General features: G+C 38.5%; 1 protein-coding gene across 5 annotated transcripts in view; it reads left to right on the forward strand.

The window, feature by feature from the left end:
• The window catches only part of LOC124595355 (serine/threonine-protein phosphatase 6 regulatory ankyrin repeat subunit A-like), a 195,438-nt gene extending 180,891 nt beyond the window's left edge, over nt 1-14,547 (forward strand). For all 5 annotated transcript variants that reach the window (XM_047134074.1, XM_047134070.1, XM_047134071.1 and 2 more), the window contains exon 7: nt 13,901-14,547. In XM_047134074.1, coding sequence (XP_046990030.1) covers nt 13,901-14,469 — 569 coding nt within the window. In that variant the 3' untranslated portion in view covers nt 14,470-14,547. The remainder of the gene's footprint in view (nt 1-13,900) is intronic.
• The last annotated feature ends 12,819 nt before the right edge of the window (nt 14,548-27,366 follow it).

Here is a 27,366-nt window from a genome sequence, read left to right on the forward strand (position 1 = left end):
AGTTAAGTGAATTTCTGTTTATTGTGTTAACTTGTTCGCTAATCATTTCTGCTCCTATACAGCTTTCCTACAATTACAGTGGCCACCCCATTCCATAGCCCACCTCTCCTTATTGTTGTGTATGAAGTTGTACACAGCAAGAACTTTGTGCAATATTGAAGATTATTTCTAAACAAGGTTCTGAGCTTTTTAAAGCCTACACATGAACCTTTGTATCTGAGGCATACTGAATGACACGGCCTTGAATGAGAGAGCCTGTGTAGGATCCTTTACATGTCGCATTTATACTTATGGAGTTACAAGACTGTCTTAAACCATACAGTTCCACAATCCTTACCTTGTAAAATTTAGTAGCCGATATGTGACACCGAAAAAACTGAGGCCTATGGACCTTGAGACTATAGTAATCTGACAACAGTTCACACATTCTGGAAAATGGATGAAGCTTATGAAGCAAACAGAAAACATCTTGAGAGGTTCAGGACAAAAATAGTGACTTTTGAATTTCTTGTTCCCTAATGATCATTTTGTGAAGTGAAGGCATGGTTGTTAGGTCATCCTTGCCATTTTGTAAATATGGGAATGAAGCCACAGTATCACTGCAGAGGCCAATGCTGGACATGCAATTAATTATTGCTGTATCACAGAGATTATTGTCTTGATGGTGTCATTTTTCCTGCCACTTCAGCTGTTGTTGGTGTCATTCCTCGTGAGATTTGAGTAATTCCAGGAACACATGATTCATTGGATAATAATGATAATAATAATGTCATGTGGCTAGGGCCTCCCGTCGGGTAGCCCTGTTGCCTGGTGCAAGTCTTTTTTTTAGGTGACGCCACTTCGGTGACTTGTGTGTCGGTAGGGAGGATATGATGATGAAGACAACACAACACCCAGTCCCTGAGCAGAGAAAATCTCCAAACGAGTCAGGAATCGAATCCGGGCCCCTTTGCATGGCATCCTGCAGTGCTGACCACTCAACTATCAAGGCAGACTGTCATACAATGACATGAATACACACAATGTCATTGCCACTGTCAGAACAAAGCCTCCATTCAAGTTCTTTGAACAAAACGTTAGTTACAGGTTTAGTACAAGTTGAGAGATGGTGCACAATATGAACTTCTGGTTGGCTGAGGTTGTGCAAAAAGTGAACACTGTGAAATACTGAAAGTCTGTTAATAAAGCCCAAATCCATCATACCATTATGAGAAATTCACCCAGAGATAAGCACCAGACATAGTCTAAGCTTGCAGTGCAGATCATCAACAAGAGGGTAATGATACAAATGTAGGGAGCATATAGACTGAATAAGCCACTGAGCTATGTGAGCAGTTTCATCCTGCTTCGGAGACCACTGGCTCACACTAGGTGACATGACATGGTGGAAGAGGGTTTGTTTCCAGCCCATTTCAATGTGCTCATTGCTTACTGCATATATATAGTGCTACCGGTTATGGGTCAAGTAAATAATCTCACTATCTGAGCCGTAGGCTACAGTAAAAGTCTCCACAAAGTAGAAATGGTTGAGAGAATTGCATCGTTCACACGTATATACATACATACATACATTGCATTCTGTAAATCCTGCCAAGAAGGAAAATCTTCAGAGTTGGACAGTAAGTCAATGTACACATTCACAAGAGAGAAGCAACTCTTAGAACATTAATCTATACACTGCATTGGAAATAAACTATCACTGTACAGTACAGCTTAATCTTATTTGTATTTATGCCTCTCTAAGTGTAACCCAATAAATAAGAAAGAAAGCTGCTACTCTGGGAAAAGGTGCTGCTTCCTCATTTATATTAATTTGATGCTGTTTAATTTTATTCATCTTTACATTACTAAGTATAGTTAGGATACTAACCAAAGAAAATGCTTATCGGGAAAGTCTTCCATGACAAAAAGGATAAACATAATTCAAATGAAAGGAATAACTCCAAGATAGTTACTTTTCCATATTATGGTAAAATACCAAAAAAAGTAGCAAATATTTTCAAACTGTAAAATGTTAAACTGAGAACTTACTGAAACAATAATTACTTTCGTCTTGTGGTTGAAGCTCATTTTTTGTCTGTGTTTGCTTCCAAATGTATAATTATGGAAATACTGTTCCGTCTTGAGAAAACATACATTCTTCTTGTTTAACAGGAAAACATGTTTCAGTGAAGTTTCATGATTGTCACTGGGTTCATTTATTTTCTGTCAGAGAAACTGTGAATAAATTTTAAATGATAATTTACACAGTTGTGAGAGAATGGTATTTACAGCCATAACATTATTAACAAAATATATATTCCTTCGACCCCCGTCCCTCTCTTTCCATTCCTCACCCCTCACTCTCTCTACCATACTGTCTTCCCCCTTCCTCACCCTCCCTCCCCCCTTTGCTCTCTCTCTCTCTCTCTCTCTCTCTCTCTCTCTCTCTCTCTCTCTACCTCCTCAGAACTCCTTTCATTTTGTTGTTCAGCTGCTGAGTCATGTCTTTCTTGCTACTGCCTCACACTATGCCGCTAACTCCTTCTCACCTTGTGCATTCTTCTCTAGCTCCTTCCCACACTCATAAGCCCAGCCATCTCCTTCCTAATAATCAGTGTCCCCACACCCATAGTAGTGTGTGTTTGCCTGTCTGTGTAGTTTTGTGTGTGAATGTCTGCCTGAAAATGAGCCAGAGTTCAAAAGCTAGTTGATACTGTGTTCTGTTAAGTATGTTTATGTGCCACACATCGGTCTGCTAAAACTGAGTCGACCTTTCAAAACTGAGTGGAGCTGTCATTCCACTATTGTAGGTATTGTTCTACCCAGGAATTTCCATTGTCATTATGTCTTAATACATACTGATGTTTTAATGTAGTTTGATATATTAATAAAATCTACTCACCAAGCATCAGAAGAAGAAGACACATATAAAAAAAAAAAAAGGTTTTACATATGCAAGCTTTGGGAGCCACTGTCTGCTTCCTGTGGTAGAAGGGTTAAAGGGCAAGGAAGAGTATTGAAGAAGTTTAAGAAAAGGGGTAGATTTCGAAAAGTCACCCAGAATTCTGGGTCAGGGGAGACTTCCCAGGCAGAATAAGATGGAAAGACTGATTGTTGGGGACTGCACTGGATGAGATTTGAAAAAGTGAGAGTTTAAATGTCAAAGACACGGTAATATGCAAGACAGAGATTACTGCTAAAACATTGTGTATAAGTTAGAATGTCTGAAAAGCCAGTGCACTTCACTCAGTGTCTGTCCTTCTTTCTCTTCTCTCGTGTGTTTCTCTTGTCACCGTACAAACCACACTGCACACTCTATTTACAAGCCACACTATATCAACCATCTTGGCTGCGCACAACAGGTGGCTACAATACCATGCTGATTGTTGGTGTAGCATCTCATGTCCCACACTACTCCTGCCAATATTATTAATCTTATTCCTTCATAGTGATCAGTCTCCCTGCATCACCCTCGCATATTTTCGCATGTTATTTCCTGTCCCCACATGAACTTGTATCATCCTCCCAAACTCTCCTCAAGCCCTCTATTCCAGTTAGCGCATACTAATTTCACTTAATCTAGTCACATCTGCCATCCCCCTTCTTCACACTTATCCACCCACAAACCTGCAAGCCACATTACAAATGTTTTTATTCTTTATTTATTTTTTTATTTTTTCTTTGATCTCATTGCGACTTCATGTGAATTTCACTTGGTTTTCGCCTTTCGCTGTTGGCCTACTCCCTCAGATTTCATCTTGTTTCCCCCATTTCATCCATTTCGTGATTTTTCCATGTTTGAGTGTAATTTTGTGGATTTTTTTTATGGAATTCTTCATTATTTACGTATTTTTACGCGTTTTTTCCACTACCATGGATCCTTGCTCCCTCCATCTCCATCAATACAGAAAATTTTCCTTATCCCTAGACAGAACCCAGCCCCATATACTGTTCCTGCATTGTTGCTTGGCCCACGGAATCCCCCCAAATAGCCTTACATAAATTACCCATCTCCGGCTACCAGCTTTCCTTCCACAGTGACCTCCATCTCTTCAGATTCCATCAGTCTTTATCCCTCACCAACTTTAGTCCTGCAAAATCATATCAACCAGGCCCAAACCTCCTTGAAATACCTTCTCTCTATCTGTAAAATTCTCCTGCTGTGCAATCCAAAATTCCTGGATCCCATAACACACATTGAAACTCTTGCACTCCAGGAACTAGAGCAATATGCACAATGCCACCTCAAAAAACCCTCCACCCTGCTCACTTCCAACTCTGGCCTTGGACTACCACTGCCCACCACCTCTGCAAAAACCTCCAAACATCCCTCATGTCCCCTCATAACTGACAAATCCTATCTCACAGACCTCCTACATTTACCCCATGCTCCAAAACTCCCTCCCACCACCACACAAAATACAGAATGTAAACGGACCCAAAACACAGTCATGAACCTTTTCTTACAAAGCCTTAGCCCCACAGATGTATCTATCCTTTCCAAAGTGCTCAGCTTTTGCCCCACCCCCCAATTTCAGTGGTGCAGGACTTGTTAAACATCTTCTTCCTTCTCCCAGTCCCTACAGTGGAAACACTTTTTCGCTACCAACCCTACCAATCAGACTCAACCAAAGACCAATGTTGAACCCTGTGTGACTCAGTTCACTCCTCCATCCAACTGAGATCCACCCCACCCCCCTCTCCCCACCCACAAATCATCCCCTGTTGACTTTCCAGAATTTTTTAACCTCAAACCTTGCCTCACTATCATTCCCCAAATCCCTCAAAATGCAAACTAGCCTTACATCCTCAGAAAGATTCGCAATCCACCACCTAAAAACTGATCCTGACCATATAATCCTACCCACTGACAAAGACTCCACCACTGTTTTGAACCACAAGAAGTACTTGGCAGAAGGACTCCGCCAGCTGTCAGATTCATCTACCTGCAAACCCTGCTGCAGTGACCCCATTCCAAAAATCCAGCAGGATCTCCAATCTCTCCTCAAATCCTCAGGTGCATCCCAGAACCTCTCCCTGGAGTCCATCACTCTCCTCACCCCTGCACTTCTACCTTCTACATGCTTCCTGAAGTCCATAAACCCCACCACTCAGGACACCCAGTTGGGGCTCATTACTTTGCCCCCACTGAGAGAAACTCTGCTCTTGTAGATTAACACCTTCAGCCTATCACCTCCAACCTATATTCCTTTATAAAAGATACCATTTCCTCCAATGACTGTCCGCATTTGCTGTTCCTTTACCACACATTGCTCTTCTCGAGACTATTGATACCACCTCCCTTTATACTAACATCCCTAATGTCCATGGCCTTACCGCTATTGAACACTATCTTTCCCAACATCTGTCATATTCCAAACCAATCACCTCCTTCCCAGTTGCCATGACCAACTACATCCTCAACTACAATTACTTCTCCTTTGATGACATTACCTACCAACAAATCTCGGTATGGCTATGAGAACCCGCATGGCACCATCCTATGCCAACTTATTCGTGAGCCATCTAAAGGAATCCTTCCTAAACTTCCAGAATCCCAAACCTCTCACCTGGTTCAGATTCATTGATGACATCTTTGTGATCTGGATCAAGGGTGAGGGCACCATATCCACATTTCTCCAGAATCCCAACTACTTCTCCCTCATTCACTTCACCTGGTCCTACTCAGCCCATCAAGCCACCTTCCTCAATGTTGACCTCCACCTCAAAGATGTCTATATCAGTCTCTCTGTCCATATCAAACCTACTAACCACCATCAGTACCTCCACTTTGATAGCTGCCACCCATTCCATATCAAGAAGTCCCTTCCATACAGCCTAGCCTCCCATGGCCATCTCATCTATAGTGACGAGTTGTCCGGTTCTCAGTGAGGCCTTTACAGACTGTAATTCTCCCATCGTTGTACAGTAACAGATATCACATGCCTTATCTTTTCAGTCACCCAACATCTCCCCATGTCTCACCGTCTGGCCGCAGAGTAGCACTCCCCATGTGACCCAATACCACCCAGGACTGGAGCAACTTATACATTGTCTGCCACGATTTTGACTACCTCTTGTTGTGCTCTGAAATGAGAAATGTCCTACCCACTATCCTTCCTGCCCCATCCACAGAGTATTCCACCGCCTACCGAACCTATACAATATATTCGTCCATCTCTACACATCCCCTGCTCCAAACCCCTTGCCTTATGGCTCATACTGTGTATAGACCTGGATGCAAGACCTGTCCTATACATCCTCCCACCATCACCTACTCCAGTCCCGTCACAAACATCACCTATCCCATCAAAGGTAGGGCTACCTGTGAAACCAGTCATGTGATCTGCAAGTTAAGCTGCAACCACCGACAAACTGTGGCCAAGAAACAACTGGACCACCCTGTTGACGAGGACACTGCTGGGACTGATGACCTCAGATGTTAAGTCCCATAGTGCTTAGAGCCATTTGAGCCATTTAAGCACGCTGCCCAACACATTGTCCCTCATTTCAATGACTGCTTCACAGCTTATGCTATCTGAGTCTTTCCCAGCAACACCACGGTTTCTGAACTGCACAGTTGGGAAATCTCCCTGCAGTATATACTATGTTCCTGTAACCCTCCTGGCCTCAACATTCATTGTCATTGTCCTCAACCATCCAGCCCCTTCCCTGTTCCCATTCCAGCACTACGAAGCCCTCATTCCACCAATGCATCCAGCTTTTTTACTTGTCTCTTTTTCCACTACCTCACCCCCCCCCCCCTCCCACCCCCTCCCTTCGTCTAACTTCCTGATTGCACCTAGCTGCCCTACTCTCCAACTTGTCCCTACAAGCTCCCAGCAGCACTTTACCACCCCCCACCCATACCCTGGTATTCATCCCCCTCCCTGCCCCAGCCTCCTTCTTAGTCCCACTTGCTTGCCTCTCCTATAATGCTCTCCTGCTTGCAGTCTGGCTCCAGCTGCCAGAGGCGGTGGTCATATATGTATGTGAGCTGCATTTGCACATGTGTGTGTGTGTGTGTGTGTGTGTGTGTGTGTGTGTGTGTGTGTGTACGCATCTCCGCTATACGGTGAGTAGTAACTATCCTTTTCATTATATTGTTAAGTGCACTTAATGTAATAGAGGTGGGAGGGGGACAGCAAAAAATGGACAGGTCAGAAAATGAAAGATGAGGAAAACTAAAATGGAGACGAAAGCAGTAGTTACCATGAAGAAATGCTGAGACAGAAGAAATCAATGTAAATTAAGGCCAGGTTGGCTCGCATACTGGAGAATGACAGTTCAAACGTGCATCCGGCCGTCCTGATTTATGTTTTCCATGATTTCCCTAAATCACTGTAGGCAAGTGTCCTGTTGGTTCCTTTCAAAGGGCATGGCCAATTTCCTTCCTCATCCTTCACTAATCCAATCTTGTGCTCTGTCCCTAATGACCTTGTTGTCGACAGGACGTTAAACGCTAATTTCATCCTCCACGAAACTGATAACTTAGTGGTAGACATGGTGATGGAAAAGGCTGAACAATGTTTCAATAACAGCTGGTATATGACAGGTTGTTTCCCAGGTGGCTCTCCTTTTGATAGTATATGTTTTGCCAGTTACAGGACTGGTACAGGTGGTGGTAGGAGAGTGCATAGGGCAAGTCTTGTAGCAGCCATAGTCACAGGGGGATAGGAGCCATAGAGTAAGGAGGTGGGTGCAGAAGGAGCGTAGGGTCTGACAAGGATATATTGGAGATTTGGAGGGCGATGAAAAGCTATTCTAGGTGTGGTGTGCAAAATCTTAGATAGAATGCACCTCCTTTCAGGACATGATTTTAGGAAGAAGACAAATGGCGGAGGTGCATAGTTTGGGTAGGGTAAGAAGTTCTATGGATTGAAGTGTTAGTGCTTGTGAGAGTCCTGAGGTTTTAAGGTGAGACTGCAGGTTGTTTGAATCACAAGGATGGGATCTTGATGTCAGATGCAGCATGTAGAGGTGTCAGACAGGTAGTGTAGCTCTTCACTAACATACTTCTGTCAGTGAAGTACCACAGTGGTAGATCCTTTGTCTATTGGGTAGATAATGATGGAGTCATGGTGTTAAGGGAATGCAGAGCCTGGAATTCTACAGAGGACTGGTTAGGATTATGTTGTAGCGACCTGAGGGAAGGTTGTGAATCATTGCTGGACGTGAGGAATTCTTGGAAGGATGATTTTGATGTCAGGGTTCACTGACAGGTTTGCTATTGGAAATGTTTTGAGATTGGTTTGCAAAGTGTCATTTCCAGTTAACATTATGTGTGAAGGAAAGTAGGTCCTTCAACAAAGCAGCATGGTTAAATGTAGGTTTAGGACTGAAAGTGAGACCCTTGGATAACACAGATAATTCAGCAGGGGGGGAGTGCTTTAGACGAGAGATAGAGAACACTGTACTCTTGTGACTGGTTCTTGTGATTATCATTTGTTATTGGTCTGGGAGGCAGTGGTCAAGGCTGGGGGGATGTTAACAGAGGTTGGCCAAGCTCGGTTTATGGGAGAGGAGTGGTGGTTGATGGTGTGACTGTTTAAGGAGCTGCAGAGGGACAGGAAGGGAAACACTACTGGTGTAGTTTAGGAGAAGGTGGGATATCTTCTTGAGGTGAAGCCCGGCATGTTGTTGCAGTTTTAAGTTAGCTTGGTGGCTAATACCATAAAAGGAAACATGAGGTGCAGATAACTGCAGGATTTTGTTGGAGGAGAGAAGTCTGGTGAAGTGGAAATCAACAGATGAAGTATATATATCACAGATTAGATGGGTAAGTGCAAGAGATTTCTATATTTGAAACTGTAAAATAGTCTGCTTCAGAGTAGAGTTACATCCAGAAACAGGGACTTTCAATGTTAGGCCTTTGGGAGTAACCATCCCACAGGCTCCAAAAGCGTGCATATGTATAACTTTACATGTGTTCTCCTTCTGCCTCTTGGTGAGTAGATTTTTTATCTATCCAGTTACATCATATCATCAAAAATTGTTTATTTTCATTGTTATATATATCAGTATCTGTGTGACTGTTGGACACTTGCAGTACAGCTGATATTTTGCTCCAGTTTGTCATCTGCAATTAATCAGAATTCCTTAACATTATGTTGCATATATGGTATTTATTGAAATGTTAGGCCAAAAATGAAACTATTTCTCCAGTTTACTAATTTCACATCATGGCGTAAAAAATAAAATTTGCGTTTGAGAAATCCAGTGTGTACAAAATCAGTGTGCTATGTAAATAGCACAAATGGGAAGAGCCTCTACAACTGGATATAATGAGCATAAAAATGCTTTCAATCTTAAGAAATCAAATGTAATGGCGACCTACTCAGAGATATCAAAGACGACCATCAAGTGCTGAATCTGCTAGAAGAGTTTGAAATTACAACCCACAACAAAAAGTACATTAATGTTCTGAATTAACAAGCTGCTAGAGATGTAAGTGTATTATTCAACAGGTCTAGAACTTTATTTTAACTCTGATAACTTGATATTCAAATAGACTCAGTGTAGCTCAAATCTTCATCCCCTTACACAAGAAAGGCTCTATCCGGAACTGCTCCAACTACTGAACTATTGCCCTCATATCTCATGTAAGTAAAATTTTGCTCTACATCATGAACCAACATTTGAAGCCGTACATTCAGCTTTACTTATCCACAGAACAAGCCGATTTTGTTGAAGGGAAAGGAACTCGTGAACAGATCCTCAACATAAAACAAATAATAGAAAAATCGAGAGAGTTCTTTGTTCCTGTTTTCATCTGCTTCTTTGAGTGTAGGAAAGCCTTTGACTGTGTTGTCTGGGAAAAGTTGTGGCAGGTGCTTGCAGAATTCGGTGTCCCACCCCACTTGATAGCACTGATCAAAAGTGTGTACAGTATCACTTCGCATCTGTAAAGAAGTGCTCGAACGTCTGATTCCTTCAGAGTATCAAAAGGTGCAAGACAGGGTTGTGTCCTATCCCCAAAACTGTACAACATCTATTTAGTAGTAAGTAAAGCTCTTTATGGTTGGACCAAAGGCATCTCAATTGGTGGGAGAACTATCAACAGCCTTTGTTTTGCTGATGACCCTGTTCTTTTAGCCAACAGTGAAGATGAACTTGCTGAGCTACTAACAAGAATAAATGACATTAGTCTAGCATATAGATTAGACATCAATGTCAGCAAGTCCAAACTCATTATAATTGATCTAGAAGAACAGCTCCAGCTCACAGGCCAATTGAAGGAACTGGAAGTCGTGCATTCCTTCATCTATCTTGGGTCAACCATCTGCAGCACGGGAAGTTGTCAAGATGAGATAAGAAGAGAGATCAAGCTAGGGCGAGAGACTATGAAGAAGCTCACCAAGATCTGGCAGAGCAGAGCAGTAACAAAGAGCACAAAGATCCTGGTAGTTGAAACACTTGTGTTTTCTGTCTTCTTTTATGGTTGCAATACATGGACACTCAAGGCCAGAGACAAATAGTGCATTGATGTGTTTGAGCTTTGGTGCTGGCATAGGATGCTGTGCATAAAACAGACCAAAAGAAGAACAAATGTGTCCATTATTGAACAACTTGATATCTCCAGACACCTCTGTTTTCGAGTTACCAAAAAAATTCTCCTGTTCTTTGGCCATACTGTGAGAAGAGATGGAGAAAATCTATAGAAAATAATCTTGCAAGGAAAGATCGAGGGCATTGAGACCAAGAGGAAGAGCAGCGGGGAGATGGATGTATCAAATCAAGAAGAGCTCCAGTCTACCTCTTCAGCAGGCACTAAGAGAAGCTGGTAACAGTCCGGGATGGAGACGCTTGGTTCATGGGATCATGATGCTCAGCAATGAATGACTTATGATGATGATGATGATGATGATGATGATGAGCTCAAATCTTGTAGCACAGGCCAAGATGATAAAAGCTGAGACATCTGCTGTGTGTGCAATAACTTTATATTTCTGATGTTTTAGTAAAAAGCTGATACATTGGGATTTGTGCTAAAGGCAGTGGTCTGTTGAAACCAAATCAGATGAAGCCAATTCATCTGATATTTTGTGATGTGATTGGATTGATTTTATTCATTTTGTGTAAGCTTGTCGGAGGTTTCCACTGTTTGTGCCTGAGGATGAGAGCAAAATCACTCAAAATGTGGCATGTGTATCATAAAGTGATCGACATTATTGAATATTGTGGCTGAAGCTGACAACAGAAAACTGTTTACATTGCATTGCTACTTGCCTTGTAGCTACCAGTCTTTGATGTGATAAGGTTTATGTGAGCATCATAAGTACTGTCATTAGTGTTCACATACAGGAAATATATGATCACCTTATTGTGCACATACAGAAACTTCCTGTAAGATTAGTACTTAGAGGAAGAGAAGATGATTTTAATTTCGGTTGAGGAGTAGGGCCATAGTATCTTTGTCCCTTTTTGCACTGGATTTTTTTCTTTTTGTGAAGGCCATAGGTCCTAGGTACAGTACCTTTGCAATGTGTGGATACAAAGTGGAGATACAAAAACAAAGATTTCACCTCTCTAAAAGTCTCAGCTCTGCCAGATGTGGCCAAAACCTATTCAGATTTCATTGGAATGGGGGAACCATTTTAAATGTGAGGCTTCTCTTACTTACCTCCCCCCCCCCTTTCCCCCCCCTTTCTTTTACCATTATGTTTCAATGGGTGGGATTTTTCTTGGAGGATGTATGGTTCCCTCATGCACTTTTTGAATTCCAAATGCTGTGAAAGATGGTCATTACTACATACCTCAAAGATATAAGATGTACATAACCTTGTGTCTTATTTATCATTTATATTGATTTTAGTTTCCTTCCACATTTTGGCCTCTTGGGGATGACTTTCATAGTTTCTTCTGTAAGATTGACTGTTGGTGTTCCTACTTTTAACTTGTTAATTGCTGTTAAGTGGTCTTGAGTTAAGATCAGGTGCCATTTTGTAACTGCACATGTAAATGTAATTGGTACAGAAAGGCAGCTTTCTGTCATCAAATGTTTCAATATATTATGAGCAAATCACAGTGTAGATCATGATTTTTAATTGTAATTACCAGTTCTAGCCAAATTAAGCAATCTTAGAAACCAAACTCCAAAAGAAGATTGTAGATACCACCAAATCACTTGGTGTATGACATTACAACAATAACATGTCGTTATAAAGAATGTAAAGACATCCATGACCTAATGCTTGTGATAGCTACCACACTCTCCTATTTCAGATCTGATGATAGCCTAATTCGGTAAAAATATTATTGCAATAAAGGAATGTGATCTAGACTGTGCTGTGTTCATGAAATACCACTGCTTGTACTTTTCATTTGACTGACTCTTATATATAACATTTCCTTTGGGAGCCTACATCTTTAGGGCATATGTAAATGTTATGGAAAGTACACAAGGGTGTAGGGTTTTATACACTTATCTTCCACCACTATATGAAAAGTGTTTTGTAATATATAGGTCTTCCACTTTCTTTTCCTCCACAAACATTGAGCATCATTGTTAATATTTCATTGACAGACACTTGCCACAAGTTGCCTACTCTTTGCTACTCATTATGGTATGGCCACACTTCTGACACCTGAAGTAACACATGGAATTGGGGATAAATAGTTTTACCCCAAGGTATAAAAAGCTATCCATAATATAGTCAGGCTGAATGAGTGAGTTGAACATGATGATAATTGCCAGTGTTTCCTGCAATTCACAAAAAGATCTGTTTATAATGTTTTTAACTTCAAAGTGCGGTAGAAATAGCCACATATGGAATGATGAAAACTTACATATACTGTTAGTGTATGGAGCCTGTCAATAAAAATTCATTGGATATACAAGGAACTACACAATTTCCTTTCAAGTCCTTCCAGAATGGCTAGAAAATGTGCCACTGAGTAATCACCAGCTTATGTGGTTCCCAAATGATGAGACACCGGTACACTTTGCACTAAATACTAAGAACCACCTTCGTTATTTGGCCAACAGTGGATTAATGTTGGTCATCGTACCCCATGAGCAATACCTGGCTTGATAGCAATGGATTTCAGTTTGAGAGTCACATGAAGAGTCTAGTTTTTGAGGTTCTCGTTGTTTCTTTCATGGAGACTCTCTTGCTGTGGTTGTCATAATCACTGAAGATGTACCCCAGTATCGTGGAGTTTTTGAGTGAATAAGGTACTACTGTACGATTTGTCATGATCATGATGTCCATCATTTTAGAAACAGGTGCTATGCTGTATGGTGACAGAGTTATCACCTTATGCTTTGTTTTGTAAGTTTTTGTTATGTGCTACTCTACATGTGATAACACCCTACCATTCTTTTAGTTAAACTGTGATGGAGGAAAGGCAAGGCATATTTTACTTATAAAGGTGTGCAGGTATTTTGAGTGCTTTATAGTCACAAAGGAATTGAGGAAACAAACTGAACAAGCTACTGTGGAACAAGCCACTTGAGATGAAAGGTTCCATACATCAAAATACTCGGCAAAAAAGAAAAGACCCTTCTTTGAAAGTTTGCAGGCAACATTCAGATTCCTCTTGTCATATCACATATTCAGACTGAAGTTTAGTTATTTTATTTATAATACTATATTAATTTTATCCATCGTATTTGCATTACAAACATTTGTCATGTATTTGTCTTTAAGTGATAACAGATTGCCTTATTCCAATATCCTCTCTCCAATGTTATTTGTTAGAAGTGTAGTAACTTTTAGCCATGAGAAATCTATGTTCCTAGACATTTTTTAATTTAAATGTATTAATAACACTAGTCAAATTCTCTATTTGCAGGCGCCATAATTATGTCTCATGATCTATTTGCAGCAGTAAATAAATAAACCTACACATCTATTTGTGTAGTGCAAAAACTACTACATATTATTTTATCATTACTTTCTTTTTCTTTCCTTAGGTGCAAATGTCAACTATTCAAATGGTCTAACAGGGAGCGGACCACTACATGAATCAGTTGAATATACTCGTGACTCTGATTTTCAGACATTTGTTGAAATGGTCAAAGTCCTCCGATCACATGGTGCTATTTTAAATGCACACTCTTTAACTGGTGGTGACACTCCTCTTTTTAGAGCCATTCTTTTGCAAAAATATAAAGCTGCTGCTCTCCTGATAAGACTTGGTTCTGATGTCAACATGTGTGATGTTAATATATGTGGTGTAGATCTTGTTACTTTAGCTAGAAAAAGAAATCACTTTGGGCTAATTCGTATGTTGATTTATGCGGGTTTTAATCTGCATCAGAATTTTCCTGAAATTGAACCTCCAAATAACCCTGATGCATTGGACCTAGATTCTATTGATGGTTGGATGAAATACATGAAATATAATCCAATGCGTCTCACAGATCTCTGCAGAATAGTTTTAAGGAAACAAATGGGAGAGAGAGTTTCTGAGGTTGTGTCAAAGTCATTTTTGCCACAAATATTGAAGAGTTACATGATGTTAGAAGATGTATTGACATAGCTGTTGTTAAGTGAGTGATCTGTTATTGGTCTATGTACCTGGAGTATAATAAAATCACCATTAACTTTAATAAAAATATTTAATTTTGACTGAGTTTTTGAGTGCACATTAGCATTAAGTGTACCATATATGACATCAGTATTTTGTATCTATAAATGTTCACATTTAGTTAAAAAATTGTTGAGCTCTTTCGGGGAAGAAAAGATGATAGATGTTCGTGTGTTTTTGTATATACCAATTGTACTTTATTTCTGTCACTGGAACTAGTCATCTCAGTTTCCTTGAAAAACCTCTGTGCATAGCATAATGCAATAATTTTAATTTGTGCCATATCATTTTAGGTCCTTTAATGGTCACAATTACATGTTATCAATTTAGTTTTGATTGAGAAGAATCACATCCTGCCTCTTTTCTATCGGAGTATTAAAGGGTCGAAACTGGTGAATGTTCACAAAGTGTTCTGCACAGTGTTAATTCCTAAGAAAGGTTTTATTTTCAAACTATTGCAACATTTTGAAAATTCACTGCCATAAATACTAAAATAACGTTTGTAGTTGCTGGTGTGAGTTACAAAACTTGTTCACCTTAGAGCTGCACCATGATGTATATTGTTAGAAATATGAAATAGTTCCTGAACATAACACAAGTATTATGGATGAGATGCTATTTTTGTCATGTTAGCAGTGTTCCTCTATTGCTTACACCATTATTTAATATTCCATATATCCTTTTTCTTGCTTTACAGTCACATATTTCTCTTGTAATTTATAAAGGAAATTCATGGAGAATAATTGCGCACTTGTTTACCTCGTTTGCACACAGCACAATTAAAATAACTTTGCTATAAAGAATAAATTATCATCATTTGGTTCCCAGCCCAGTGCAAGCCTTTCCAGTTTCAGTTTGGATGTCAATTCATTTAATCATCTTCTGCAGTGCTTGTTATTTGTCAACATACAAACAACATAAAAAGCATTCATCCATTCTGCTTCATCGTGCCTTTTCATTTTGCTTACAGTTTAGTATCTGCATCAGCTTGAATAAAAAACCTTGTCTTCTCCCAAACATCATGTTCCATATTAACAATAAATCTGTCTTAAAAAGTTGGCATGTGTCTTGATCTTGATTGTTGTCTTTTGTAATTTTATCCCTCCCAGTTCACTTTGAATGTGATGTGGGAGTGGATCCAGCATAATGACTGCTTAAGTGTTATCTTTAACAGTACACTTCAGCCTCTGATTACCCAGTTGGATTTCTTTTGTACCTCCAACTGTGTGTGATTATGTTAAATTTGATTGCTGACAGTAAATTGTTCATTGTGTGTGAATTAATGTCCATATCAAAACTTGTGTATTCTATCGAAGAAAAAGTCATGGCTGATGTTTTTGAAGAGTTTGTTCAAGGCCATCAGTACAGTGGCTACCAGAGTTGTGTTAACTATAAAGAAAGCAGTGATGTCCCTCTTAGTGGAGAGATGGCTTTGAAAATGTTTTACCAAGTGCACACAGGTCTTTATACGTTCAGGATGACAGCTTTCATCTCATCGGCAATGCATCTGGCTGCTACTTCATAATCCACATTGATCAACGCAATGGGGTGACATTGATCTATTATGCAAATATAATCTTTGTCCAGGATTAATATTACTGTATCACATCCCAGGAATAGGACTGAATCTCAATTGATACCCTGTCCGTCCCTGGCAATTTTGTAGTTGCATTGGCTTGTGTGATAATTGTTATGAACAAACATTCATATTTGGCTGGTGTCCAGTTGTAACAAAAGATGTAATTTCCATATTGTAGGTACTATTTATTACCTTTTTCATAGTTAGTTATTGCCACCAAATATTTTGGACATACAGTTAAACATTTTTATATACTTGAAAAATGTTCACTTGTTGTTGTTGTTGTTGTTGTGGTCTTCAGTCCTGAGACTGGTTTGATGCAGCTCTCCATGCTACCCTATCCTGTGCAAGCTTCTTCATCTCCCAGTACTTACTGCAACCTACATCCTTCTGAATCTGCTTAGTGTATTCATCTCTTGGTCTCCCTCTACTATTTTTAACCTCCACGCTGCCCTCCAATGCTAAATTTGTGATCCCTTGATGCCTCAAAACATGTCCTACTAACCGGTCCCTTCTTTTTGTCAAGTTGTGCCACAAACTCCTCTTCTCCCCAATTCTATTCAATACTTCATCATTAGTTATGTGATCTACCCATCTAATTTTCAGCATTCTTCTGTAGCACCACATTTCAAAAGCTTCTATTCTCTTCTTGTCCAAACTATTTATCGTCCATGTTTCACTTCCATATATGGCTACACTCCATACAAATACTTTCAGAAACGACTTCCTGACACTTAAATCTATACTCGATGTTAACAAATTTCTTTTATTCAGAAACGCTTTCCTTGCCATTGCCAGTCTACATTTTATATCTTCTCTACTTCGAGCATCATCAGCTATTTTGCTCCCCAAATAGCAAAACTCCTTTACTACTTTAAGTGTCTCATTTCCTAATCTAATTCCCTCAGCATCACCCGACTTAATTCGACTACATTCCATTATCCTCGTTTTGCTTTTGTTGATGTTCATCTTATACCCTCCTTTCATGACACTGGCCATTCCATTCAACTGCTCTTCCAAGTCCTTTGCTGACTGTGATAGAATTACTATGTCATCGGCGAACCTCAAAGTTTTTATTTCTTCTCCATGGATTTTAATACCTACCCCAAATTTTTCTTTTGTTTCCTTTACTGCTTGCTCAATATACAGATTGAATAACATTGGGGAGAGGCAACAACCCTGTCTCACTCCCTTCCCAACCACTGCTTCCCTTTCATGCCCCTCGACTCTTATAACTGCCATCTGGTTTCTGTACAAATTGAAAATAGCCTTTTTCTCCCTGTATTTTACCCCCGTCACCTTTATAATTTGAAAGAGAGTATTCCAGTCAGCATTGTCAAAAGCTTTCTCTAAGTCTAAAAATGCTAGAAACGTAGGTTTGCCTTTCCTTACTCTTTCTTCTATAGAAAGATAAAAAGAAAAAGGGAAGACAAAATTGTGCTGTCACATCTCTCCATTGAAGGTATGAAATGGAACGTACTTTTATACTTATTTTTAGCCAACAAGGTTTTCAGGAAATTTTCTGGCAAGTATCTTTCCCTGTGTCTTGGGAAAAGTTCACACACACACACACACACACACACACACACACACACACACACATACAGAGAGAGAGAGAGAGAGAGAGAGAGAGAGAGAGATTCCTGCTTCGCAGTTTCTTAATTTTCTCTTCTCATGTTTTGGCACAAATATTCATATTCCTTAAAGATTTCTATCTTGAAAGTATTTCAAGTGCTCAATGTGCTCTCTCATCATAAAATAAATGACAAAAGTGTGACTGTGAAGAACTATTTCTATTTCTCACTTAATCATTTGTGGTACTAAATGTCTTTATTTAATGGTACAATACCTTATATTATTGTTTCAGACTTTCATTATGAAGTTTATGATTCGTGGTCAGTTCATGTAAGTTGTTTACCGGAATTTGCATACTGCAGTACTAGTATTTCACTATTTTACATTAAATGTAATACTAATCACTACATTAATAATCGCATCACTTCTTGATCCATAATAATCTTATTTTTTATTTTATTATTTGTTAAATTGTTTGGTAATATAGTTTAATAATGACTGCATAGGAGATACAATATTTTCACTTAAGCTTGTTCTGTGACTCAGTATTCTGTGGCTTCCAGTAATTTTTAAGATAAGGCATTATTGTACCACTGCTAACAATATCTGAGGTACTGTGATTAACAGGGTCCACCTTTTAGCAAAACTCACTTATATATTTGTGTTTGTATAAACATGTTTTACTGTTGTTATGACATCTGTGGTTTGTAATTACTTATTTCTTTTTTATATTACATTTCGTTTTTCTGTCTACCCAATTTGGCAACAGATTCATAATTTTTGCACTGTGCCATTGTTGTTGTAGTTGACTTGCTCTTAGTCGTGTGAGGTGAGTTTGTTATACTTCCTGATCTGTCTTATTGCACTGTTTTATCTTTACAGTGTTTTTACTTGAGCTAATTCAGTTTTCTACTGTTATTTTTTTTAGCAACACAATTTCCATGCCACTCCTCTGCCCTGTGTGTTATTATTGGTTTAGTAAAATCAATCAAGAAGCCTAAAATACCCCTCTCATGAGGTTCGCCACAACAACAACAACAACAACAACAACATGCTGCAGCAATTATAGATTTGTGGCTGGAGTTGGTAGGCACTGAAATGTAAATGTAATCTAATGAGGAAATGCGGAAGTCTCCATTGAGGATGTAATCTGTGGTGAAACATGTTTGACTAGACACAAATATATAGCTCTGTTGAGAATAATTTATGCAGGCACAGAGCTTTAAAAAATCCAAAACTAATGTATCTGAATTTCTGCCAGGACACAGTCAATATCTGGGCAGGCTCTGTGGCATTTAACAGTTACTTGCCTGCCATAAAAAATGCGTACATCATATTAGGGATACTAATGCCAAAGTTGTGTGTCATATTGTAATAAAATCACTGTTTCCTTGAGAATTATTGGAAATATGCTACCACCTAAAGTATATTAACAAAACTATTTAATGTGCAAGCGTTGCTCATGTGACTGAAGTAGAGAGGGAACATGCTATTACTGAGACTGACAAGGAACTGCAGCCTTTTATTGCCAGAATATGCGAAGAAAATTTTGTTTTGTGGTCTTGATTGCAAATGTGGTGTATTCTAGTAATTTTTTATTGGATTTTTTAATTATGTTTCCTACTGTTAGAAGTATTTTTATGTGCCATCGTATTATCAAGTCTGATTACAAACTCAATTTTCATATGTGCTCCCCACAGAGGCATCCATTTCTGTTGCAATATTATCAGAACTTTTTGTTTCTACCCTACCACAAGCATTCTCAAAGAAACTCTTAATTTGATAAAAGAACTCTTAAGGATAAATGCTTTTTGTTGTCCACAAAAGATGAGCATGTGACTATTTTACCCTACGCCACTAAAAATAAGTGTGCATTACTTTGTTTTACGCAGTGTTATAAATAAATTGTTGTAAGCTCACAAAGCTAACTGGTGTTTTTGTGTGCCTTCTCTAGTCATAGTGTACACATTATCCCATCAAAGAAGTGCACTTTTAGTCACACAGTAGGACTTTATGGAGAATTGGGCAACTAATTTTCTTGTTACTTCTCAATTATGATGAGTATAATCTTGCTGCATTTTACACAAGCCTCTAATCTGATATGCAATCTTTTTCTCCAAATGTCTGGAGAACAATATGACGCTCACATGCTTTGTGGCATAGCTGAATGATTGCCTTTGGTAGGGTCGAATTGAAGATTGGTTTTGTACGTGTCTGCACCCTCTGCATTGTATATGTCATATTAGGACATTATATATTATGCTATGTGACCAAGATGCTACTGTGTTCGGTTATATTTTTTTATTACAATAGGACTATTTCAGTGGGATTGCCATCTTCAGGTTATCTGTGGAATATTTCAGATTTTGAAGAGATAATTTAATGCATTATAGAATTACGCTTTGCTATGTGTATCAGGTGGTCTGGAGATCCATAGGATATCGCTGTCCTAGTTGCTGTCACTATGTTATACGTTTGCTCCTTTGATGTTCCTGAAACTATAGGAAGTGTTAAACTGTAGCTGGAGCAGTTATTTCTGTTGTTCAATTATGAAAGTCTATTTCATAATAACGTTACTTGACAGCTATACTGACAGTTGAGTCAGCAGTGTTATATGTTTACAGGCTGTTTGCTTCTATGATATTCTGTGGGTCATATCTTTGTTCTTACCAACTATATTATATTGCTTATATGATTGGTGTTTCTGTGGTTCTGTGCTCGTATAAAATTTAAATCTACTGCTTTTTGGAATTGGTTATGGCAGGTAATGTTGTAGTACTTGAGGTTTGACAATTTCTCGATGTTGTTTTATTCTCAAATGTATGCTTTCCAGTGGTTATTTTTAATTTCATGGTAACACTATCTCTGATATTTTGTTTTAGATTTTGTTTTCCTACTCATCTCGTCTTTGAGAGGATAGTTTCAGTAAAATTTTCTGAGTAATGTTTGTGTTTCAAATTGATCTGTTCATTTAGAATTTCTTAAGGATGATTTTTATGAATGTGAATATATTTCTGTCTCTTCAATAATATTCATTAGTGGTTCTTTCTGGGCAATGTGTGAAACCATAACAGCATATTCTGTATTGTACGCTTCGTGTCTTTCTGTCTTTAAGTGGTGGAAGAAAGTTGATAGGTTAGTGTCACTCTCTCCCATGCGTTCTCAGTATCAGACCCTGAAATTCTGTCCAGTTTGACCTATATAAAATTCATCACATACTTTATATATATATATATATATATATATATATATATATATATATATATATATATATATATATATGCCTGGATTCGAATATAAGGTTGGTTTTGTTTGTCCAGAGTGTAGTAGTGTTTGAATGTTGTGTTGTGCCTGGTATATAAGTTTTATTTTGGTGTAGTGCTTTAATTGTGTGAGAGATCACTTCTAAATATGTAGTGGATATATACACTGATCAGCCAGAACCTTCGGCATGGATAACAGCAGCGATGTGTCGTGACATGGAAGCAATGAGGTTTTGTAAGGTCACTGGAGAGTTGGCATCATGTCTGCGCACACACACACACATGCGCACACACACACACACACACACACACACACACACACGCACACACACGCACACACACACACACACACACATGGTGGAGTATCTTGTTGAAAAATGCCACTGCCATTGTGAAACATGATTATCGTGAAGGGGTGTACATGGTCTTCAACCAGTGTACAATCCTTCTTGGCCATCATGTTACCTTGCATGAGCTCCAATGGACCCCAGAGCAGAATAGAGCTGCTGCCAGCTTGTCTCTGTCCCACAGTACAGGTATCAAGGACCTGCTATCTTGGAAGATGAAGGATTTGCACCCGCCCATCAGCATAGTGAAGAAGGTGTTGGGATTCATCAGACCAGCAACACTCTACCACTTCTCCATTTCAGTTGTAGTTGCCGATGTCACAGTGCTAACTTTGGCAGATGCATGGATCTATTCCAAAAAAACAGTAGGATTAAATTACGTATGAGCATAGAACGACATGAATACAAACCATACAAGCAATATGATGTAGGTGGTAAGAACAAAGATATGACACACATAATACCATAGAAACAAACAACCTTTAACCACATAGCATCACTAACTCAACTGTCAGTACAGCTGTCAAGTAATGTCATTAGGCAATAAACTTTCATAAGTGGAAAGCTCCTGAAATAACTGCTCCAGCTACAGTTTGACACTTCCTACAGCTCCACAAACATCAAAGAAGCAAACATATATAGTAGTGATAGCAACTAAGACAATGACATCATATGTATATCAAAACCACCTGATGTACAAAGCAAAGCATAATTCTACAATACGTTAAATTATCTCTTCAAAATCTGAAATATTCCACAGGTAACCTGAAGATGGCAGTCATGCCAATATAGGTCTGTTTTAATAAAATATTATTAAACACAGCAGTGTCTTGGTCTCATAGCACACTGTATAATGAAGATTAGTTGCTGTCCCAGATCCTCTTAAGAGTACTGAAGATGAATGAGATGTCTTTGCATACAGCATGTGGCAGTGCTTCATTCCACTAGAAGTATGATTCTTCAACAGCAGCATTATGAACACATTTTCCATGATGCACATTTGATGTGGGGGCTACTTTATGCCCACAGTATATTAAAGAGACACGATGTGTAATTAGGGTCCAGAATCTGAAAATATTTTTTAACACACACTTGCCAATATCAACTCACTTTCAGTTACATGTGCCACTGATGGTGTGAGGAAGGAGGGGGGTTACTTATGCCCACCATAAAAAATTAAAAAATGCAGAATTTGTTAATTATTGTTGAGTTTCACTCACAAATAATGTTTAAAGAGAGATTTTTATGTAAGTAATATCCTGGATCTGAAAATATTGAATTGGGAGAAGTGACATCTACTACAAAGACTTCAATTTATCAATTAAGTTTGATGAAAAACTGCAAAACATTTATTGAATCTGGTAAAAAATTGGTTAAAAAGGACAAATATTTTTTCAAAATTTTATAGCTTAAAGTAGATGACTGGATAACAATATTATCAAATGGTGAGCATAAAGTACACCTTGGTATTGCGAGAGTTAATAACCACAGTGGATATATAAACCCCACCGCTGTACCTCTAAAAAATAGCAGGTATAATGTGTCTATTGTTAGCTCTCTGCCCATGTGTAGCATAGCCAGGTGAGACTGTCCTACTTGTTCTTGTACCACTCCTGGTTCTAATATTGTATTCTCCCTTTTTCAGATTTCTTTTTGTTAATAGTACATATATATAACATGCATTGCAAAATTTTGTACTGCTACGAAGTGTTTATTTCATACTGATGTCGGTCATTCAAAAGCTCTTATTCTGTACTTTGGAACAAATATTTTATTTTTTCCAAAAACCTAAATTTCCATGTTGCAGAATGTTCCAGTCTTGAGACTTAAGGGGGAACGACGGTGATAGACAAAAATATTGCTCAAATCCAGGATTTTTCCTCCGCACTGGAATGTAGTAGACAGATGGGGTTTGCTGCCATGAATAAATCACACATTGAAGTTTTTATGATATTTTTATTGAAAAATGTTAATATCCTCGCTGTGTGATTGGGATTTTCCCGAGGCAGCTCTGAAAGGTGGTAGATCACTGTTGTCGCTGTAACTCCAGTTGTGGTTATCTGAAACATGAAATTAACACATCACCACTATCCTTACAGATGTAATTTTGGTTCATAGTTGGGAATTGCCAAAAAAGAAACAAGTTTTTGGTGAAATTATGAATGAAACTGAGATACTGGCAGAAGTAAAGCTGTGAGGACTGGGCATGAGTTGTCCTTCGGTAGCTCAGATGGTAGAGCACTTGCCTGCGAAAGCCAAAGGTCCCGAGTTCGAGTCTCGGTCAGGCACACAGTTTTAATCTGCTAGGAAGTTTCATATCAGCACACACTCTGCTGCAGAGTGAAAATCTCATTCTGGAAATTATAAATATTTAAAAAAAAAGACATATCAACATAAAAGAAATCAGCTACGGTGAACTCCAGAGAATTCAGTGTGCTTCAAGGGAGACCAAAAATCATTAAAGTAGGATGAAAATTGTAGCGTGAGCGACAACAAGCATGCCACAAAGCATGGTTTGTTTTGAGAAAAATGCATTTAAAGTTTGACAACTATTTATCAACTAAAAAAAGGGACAAAGCTTGAAACTTAGGGATATCATGGATGCCTGGTCCATCATAACTATCACTCCAGCTAGTGGATGACTGCTTTCTGATACTGTGACCTCATAAGCCCTCATTATCATCCTCAAAACCTTTTTGTCGCTGAGCCCTTTGCCACTGGCATCTCGATCTTCACAGAACCAGTGCATTTCGTCCCCAGTTTTAATTTGAAAGCCGTCTCCCACGTGAATTAATGCAGTATGGCTTACATTGAATAGACATACAGCCAAATTTGAAGCAATGTTGACTGTTTCACTTTGGCTGGATTTTATTTTTGGGGCGTATCTCCCAATGAGAGTATTGAAACTTTCGTTCACATTTTGAGTACAACCCCCCAAACAGTGCTCCAGCAAATCAGGTTTACTCAGATCACAATAAATAGGGGTGATGGCATTGATAACGAATTGTGGCTCCCAGTTCTCTAATGCCAAGGCGTGTCATGCACGCTCGGGTACAAACGCTCAGAGAATCATTACTTTTTGGAGTTCAAGCATTTATCAGGAATAATTCTTCAATGTATATACATTCAAATTCTGTAATTAAAAAAAAAATGAGTTTTTCAGCCGTTGTTGTGTCGTTTCCCCTGAATTATTTTCAAAATTCTGTGGTATGGCCTCATAGTTCTGAAAATGTATACTTCCATTTAAGTAACCTGACAGTTCATTAATTTTTCAAATTAGAATTTTTTTTTTACTTTCTAAAATTTTTTTGACCAACTTAGGATACCATGTGCTTTCCCATGAAATATTTCTCATAACTGCCCAATTTTCTAATTATACAGTTATTAGTTAAACAAACTTTCGTCACTACCTTTTGTATCTTTGTCCCTCGTAATTTTCTTGTCTTTTACGTTAATATCTAAACTGCAACAGCTTAGTATTTTACCAATTTGTACTTTTCTCTAATACGAGAATCTATAAGTAGGCATGATGCACAAAGCTTCAGAAGTCAATTGCTAGTAGCTGCAAAGTGCACAATCTATGTTTTCATCATGTAGTTTGCGGCCATTATTCAAACAGTATGACCACTATTTTATTAGTCATTCAGCACCAAGCAATTAAAATGTGAATTTTCTATGTCAGTCCATGCCCAGTAATTGAAATGCTAACCTCCATGTCAGTCTGTCAGTGTTTGGTAGTTATAGTGGAGAGGAACAGTATGAGTTAGCTGCGTAGCCATTTGAAAATCTCTGTTAAACCACTCTTAAAACATGTAAACTGCTGAACTGTGATATATTAACTGTTAAAATTACTAAATACAAGCTGATCATCATCAGTCTGAAGCAATAAATGCAATGAACAAAACAGGTGAACTTGATTGTGTTGTGAAATTGACCCTTAACTACTCTAGTGAAATACTCATACACTAATACTCTTGTGGGGGTCTTGGAGTACCCCAGTAAGTTAAATGAAACTGTAATTTAAATAAATTTTATTTGAATTGCACTTTTATCACTTAATATTATAAACATTTTTATGCATTTGAGATATGATTACAAACAATTTTGGCACACTGAAAATCTGTGATCAGGACAAACATGTTTTGAGCATTTTTCACACACTATTTTGGTTTTCTTGTCCGCATTTCTTGCACGCAAGTAGCATCTTGCTTTCCTTATGGGTTCGGGCTCTGAAGATGTTGAGGCAAGAGGAATACTGCCAAGTTTAATTTACAACATCTCTCAGTTCACATAAAAGGGGTAGGACATCTCGATGTTGTATATGGGGTTTTACTAAATCCATTCTAAGCCTCTGTAGCAATTCTCTTCTTTTTAAATCATCAGTTTGATCAAGTTGCTTGGGGCACTGAAGTAAAACAGCAGCAGTGACTCCTACTATGTTTAAAATGGCATAAAATACAGACATTGGCCCTCTGCATGTTTGCTGTGATACTGAATAGTTGATGCACATTCGGTCCAGTGTGTTCACTCCTCCATTTGTGGCATTGTAAACAATGATCATTTCAGGTTTTCTCTTTTGAGTACTAATTTTTTTTTTTTTTATCGTCGTGCATAGATGAAAGTAACACAACAGCTTGACCTTTCTGAGGAACATAAGAATAAATTGTCTGTCATTCATCATGCCCAAATAATGCAGATTCTACTGGGCACTTTCTGTTTGGTTTGAATTCTTCTGGGATCTGCAGTTTATTTAGCTTTAGATTACAGAGTTCAAATGACATGAACCAGTTGTCTACTGTCACATTTCTATTACTTCCCTCAATTGGTGTTATTAATTTCAAAACATCCTGTGTTGGAATTGGTAATATACTTTCATTTGTCCCTTTGCCTGTGTAGACAAACGCATTGCATATACAGAATGTTCGTGATTTCGTGAATCACAAAGGTTCATAACTTTGGCTGGCTTCTTAGGCATATACTTGTGAAATTTGCTCCTATCACGAAAGGGTACTAACATTTCATCGATTGTCATGTTTGCTCATTAAGTATAATCCTTTTGAAATTTGTCTATAAAGAATTTGCAGACATCTCTAATAGCTGCAAGTCTGTCATCAGCCTTCCTAGCATTTCTTGTAGTAGCACAATTCAAATGCAAACAAGACCAAATGAATAAAAATTTACGAATGCTCATAGTGGCTCGAAACACATCATGACCAGTTCCATCATTAGCAAAAGCTCCATCAACATTTTCGTGACTAGATTTCATTACTCCAGATAAATAAAGCAGACCTAGAAATGCTCTCAGTTCTATTATATCTAGAGGGTTTTATGAATGCTGGTTGAGGAGCTCTGTATTTGTTTGACATGTCATGTATTTTGATGTTTGTATTGGTGAGTATTAGTTGTAATAGATCTTCAGTGATGAACATTTCCCAAGCAGATAATATGTCAGTTAAATCAAGTGTTTTTGCATCATATCTAGTGCCTGGAAGGTGACTGACTATGTTGTCAGCAGGGTATGAGTTGTAGGAGGAGCCTCTTTTGACCATTTGTAGCACAGCTTTTTTCCAAAAAAATATTTGTCAACGGAAGACCTAATACACACCTCTTCATCTGATTCTTCGCAACTACTTTCTGGTGTAACTTCAGAGGTGGAATCATGATCACTTAGTATAAATTCTCCTCATCAGATTGCAAAAACGCAGGATCATTCACTATTATTTCCAAGTCATCATCTGTTAAATGACTTCGATGATGCCATTCTGAAAAATAATGCATACATACTCACATACTGGTAATCCTAAAAATTGATGTTATCATTTAAATTTTGCTCTTTTTGAAGTACTCTAAAACTTCAGTCACATAAAACACTAATTGAGATAGTGAAAAACAACTTATGTTAATTCTCTGGTGGGGTATTGTGAGACCTCTTTCTCTTTATCTCACAAAATATTACCGGAAACACCGCATCCAGCACTCCGTGTTAAATGGCATCACTTTGCTGAGGACTACCAAGAACACAGGCACCATCTGTTGTTCTGTTCACATACTATGTATTCTCACAAAATATTACTGGAAACACCGC

Source organism: Schistocerca americana, chromosome 2 (genome assembly GCF_021461395.2).
Source record: "Schistocerca americana isolate TAMUIC-IGC-003095 chromosome 2, iqSchAmer2.1, whole genome shotgun sequence".
In the NCBI taxonomy this organism is placed as follows: Eukaryota; Metazoa; Arthropoda; class Insecta; order Orthoptera; family Acrididae; genus Schistocerca; species Schistocerca americana.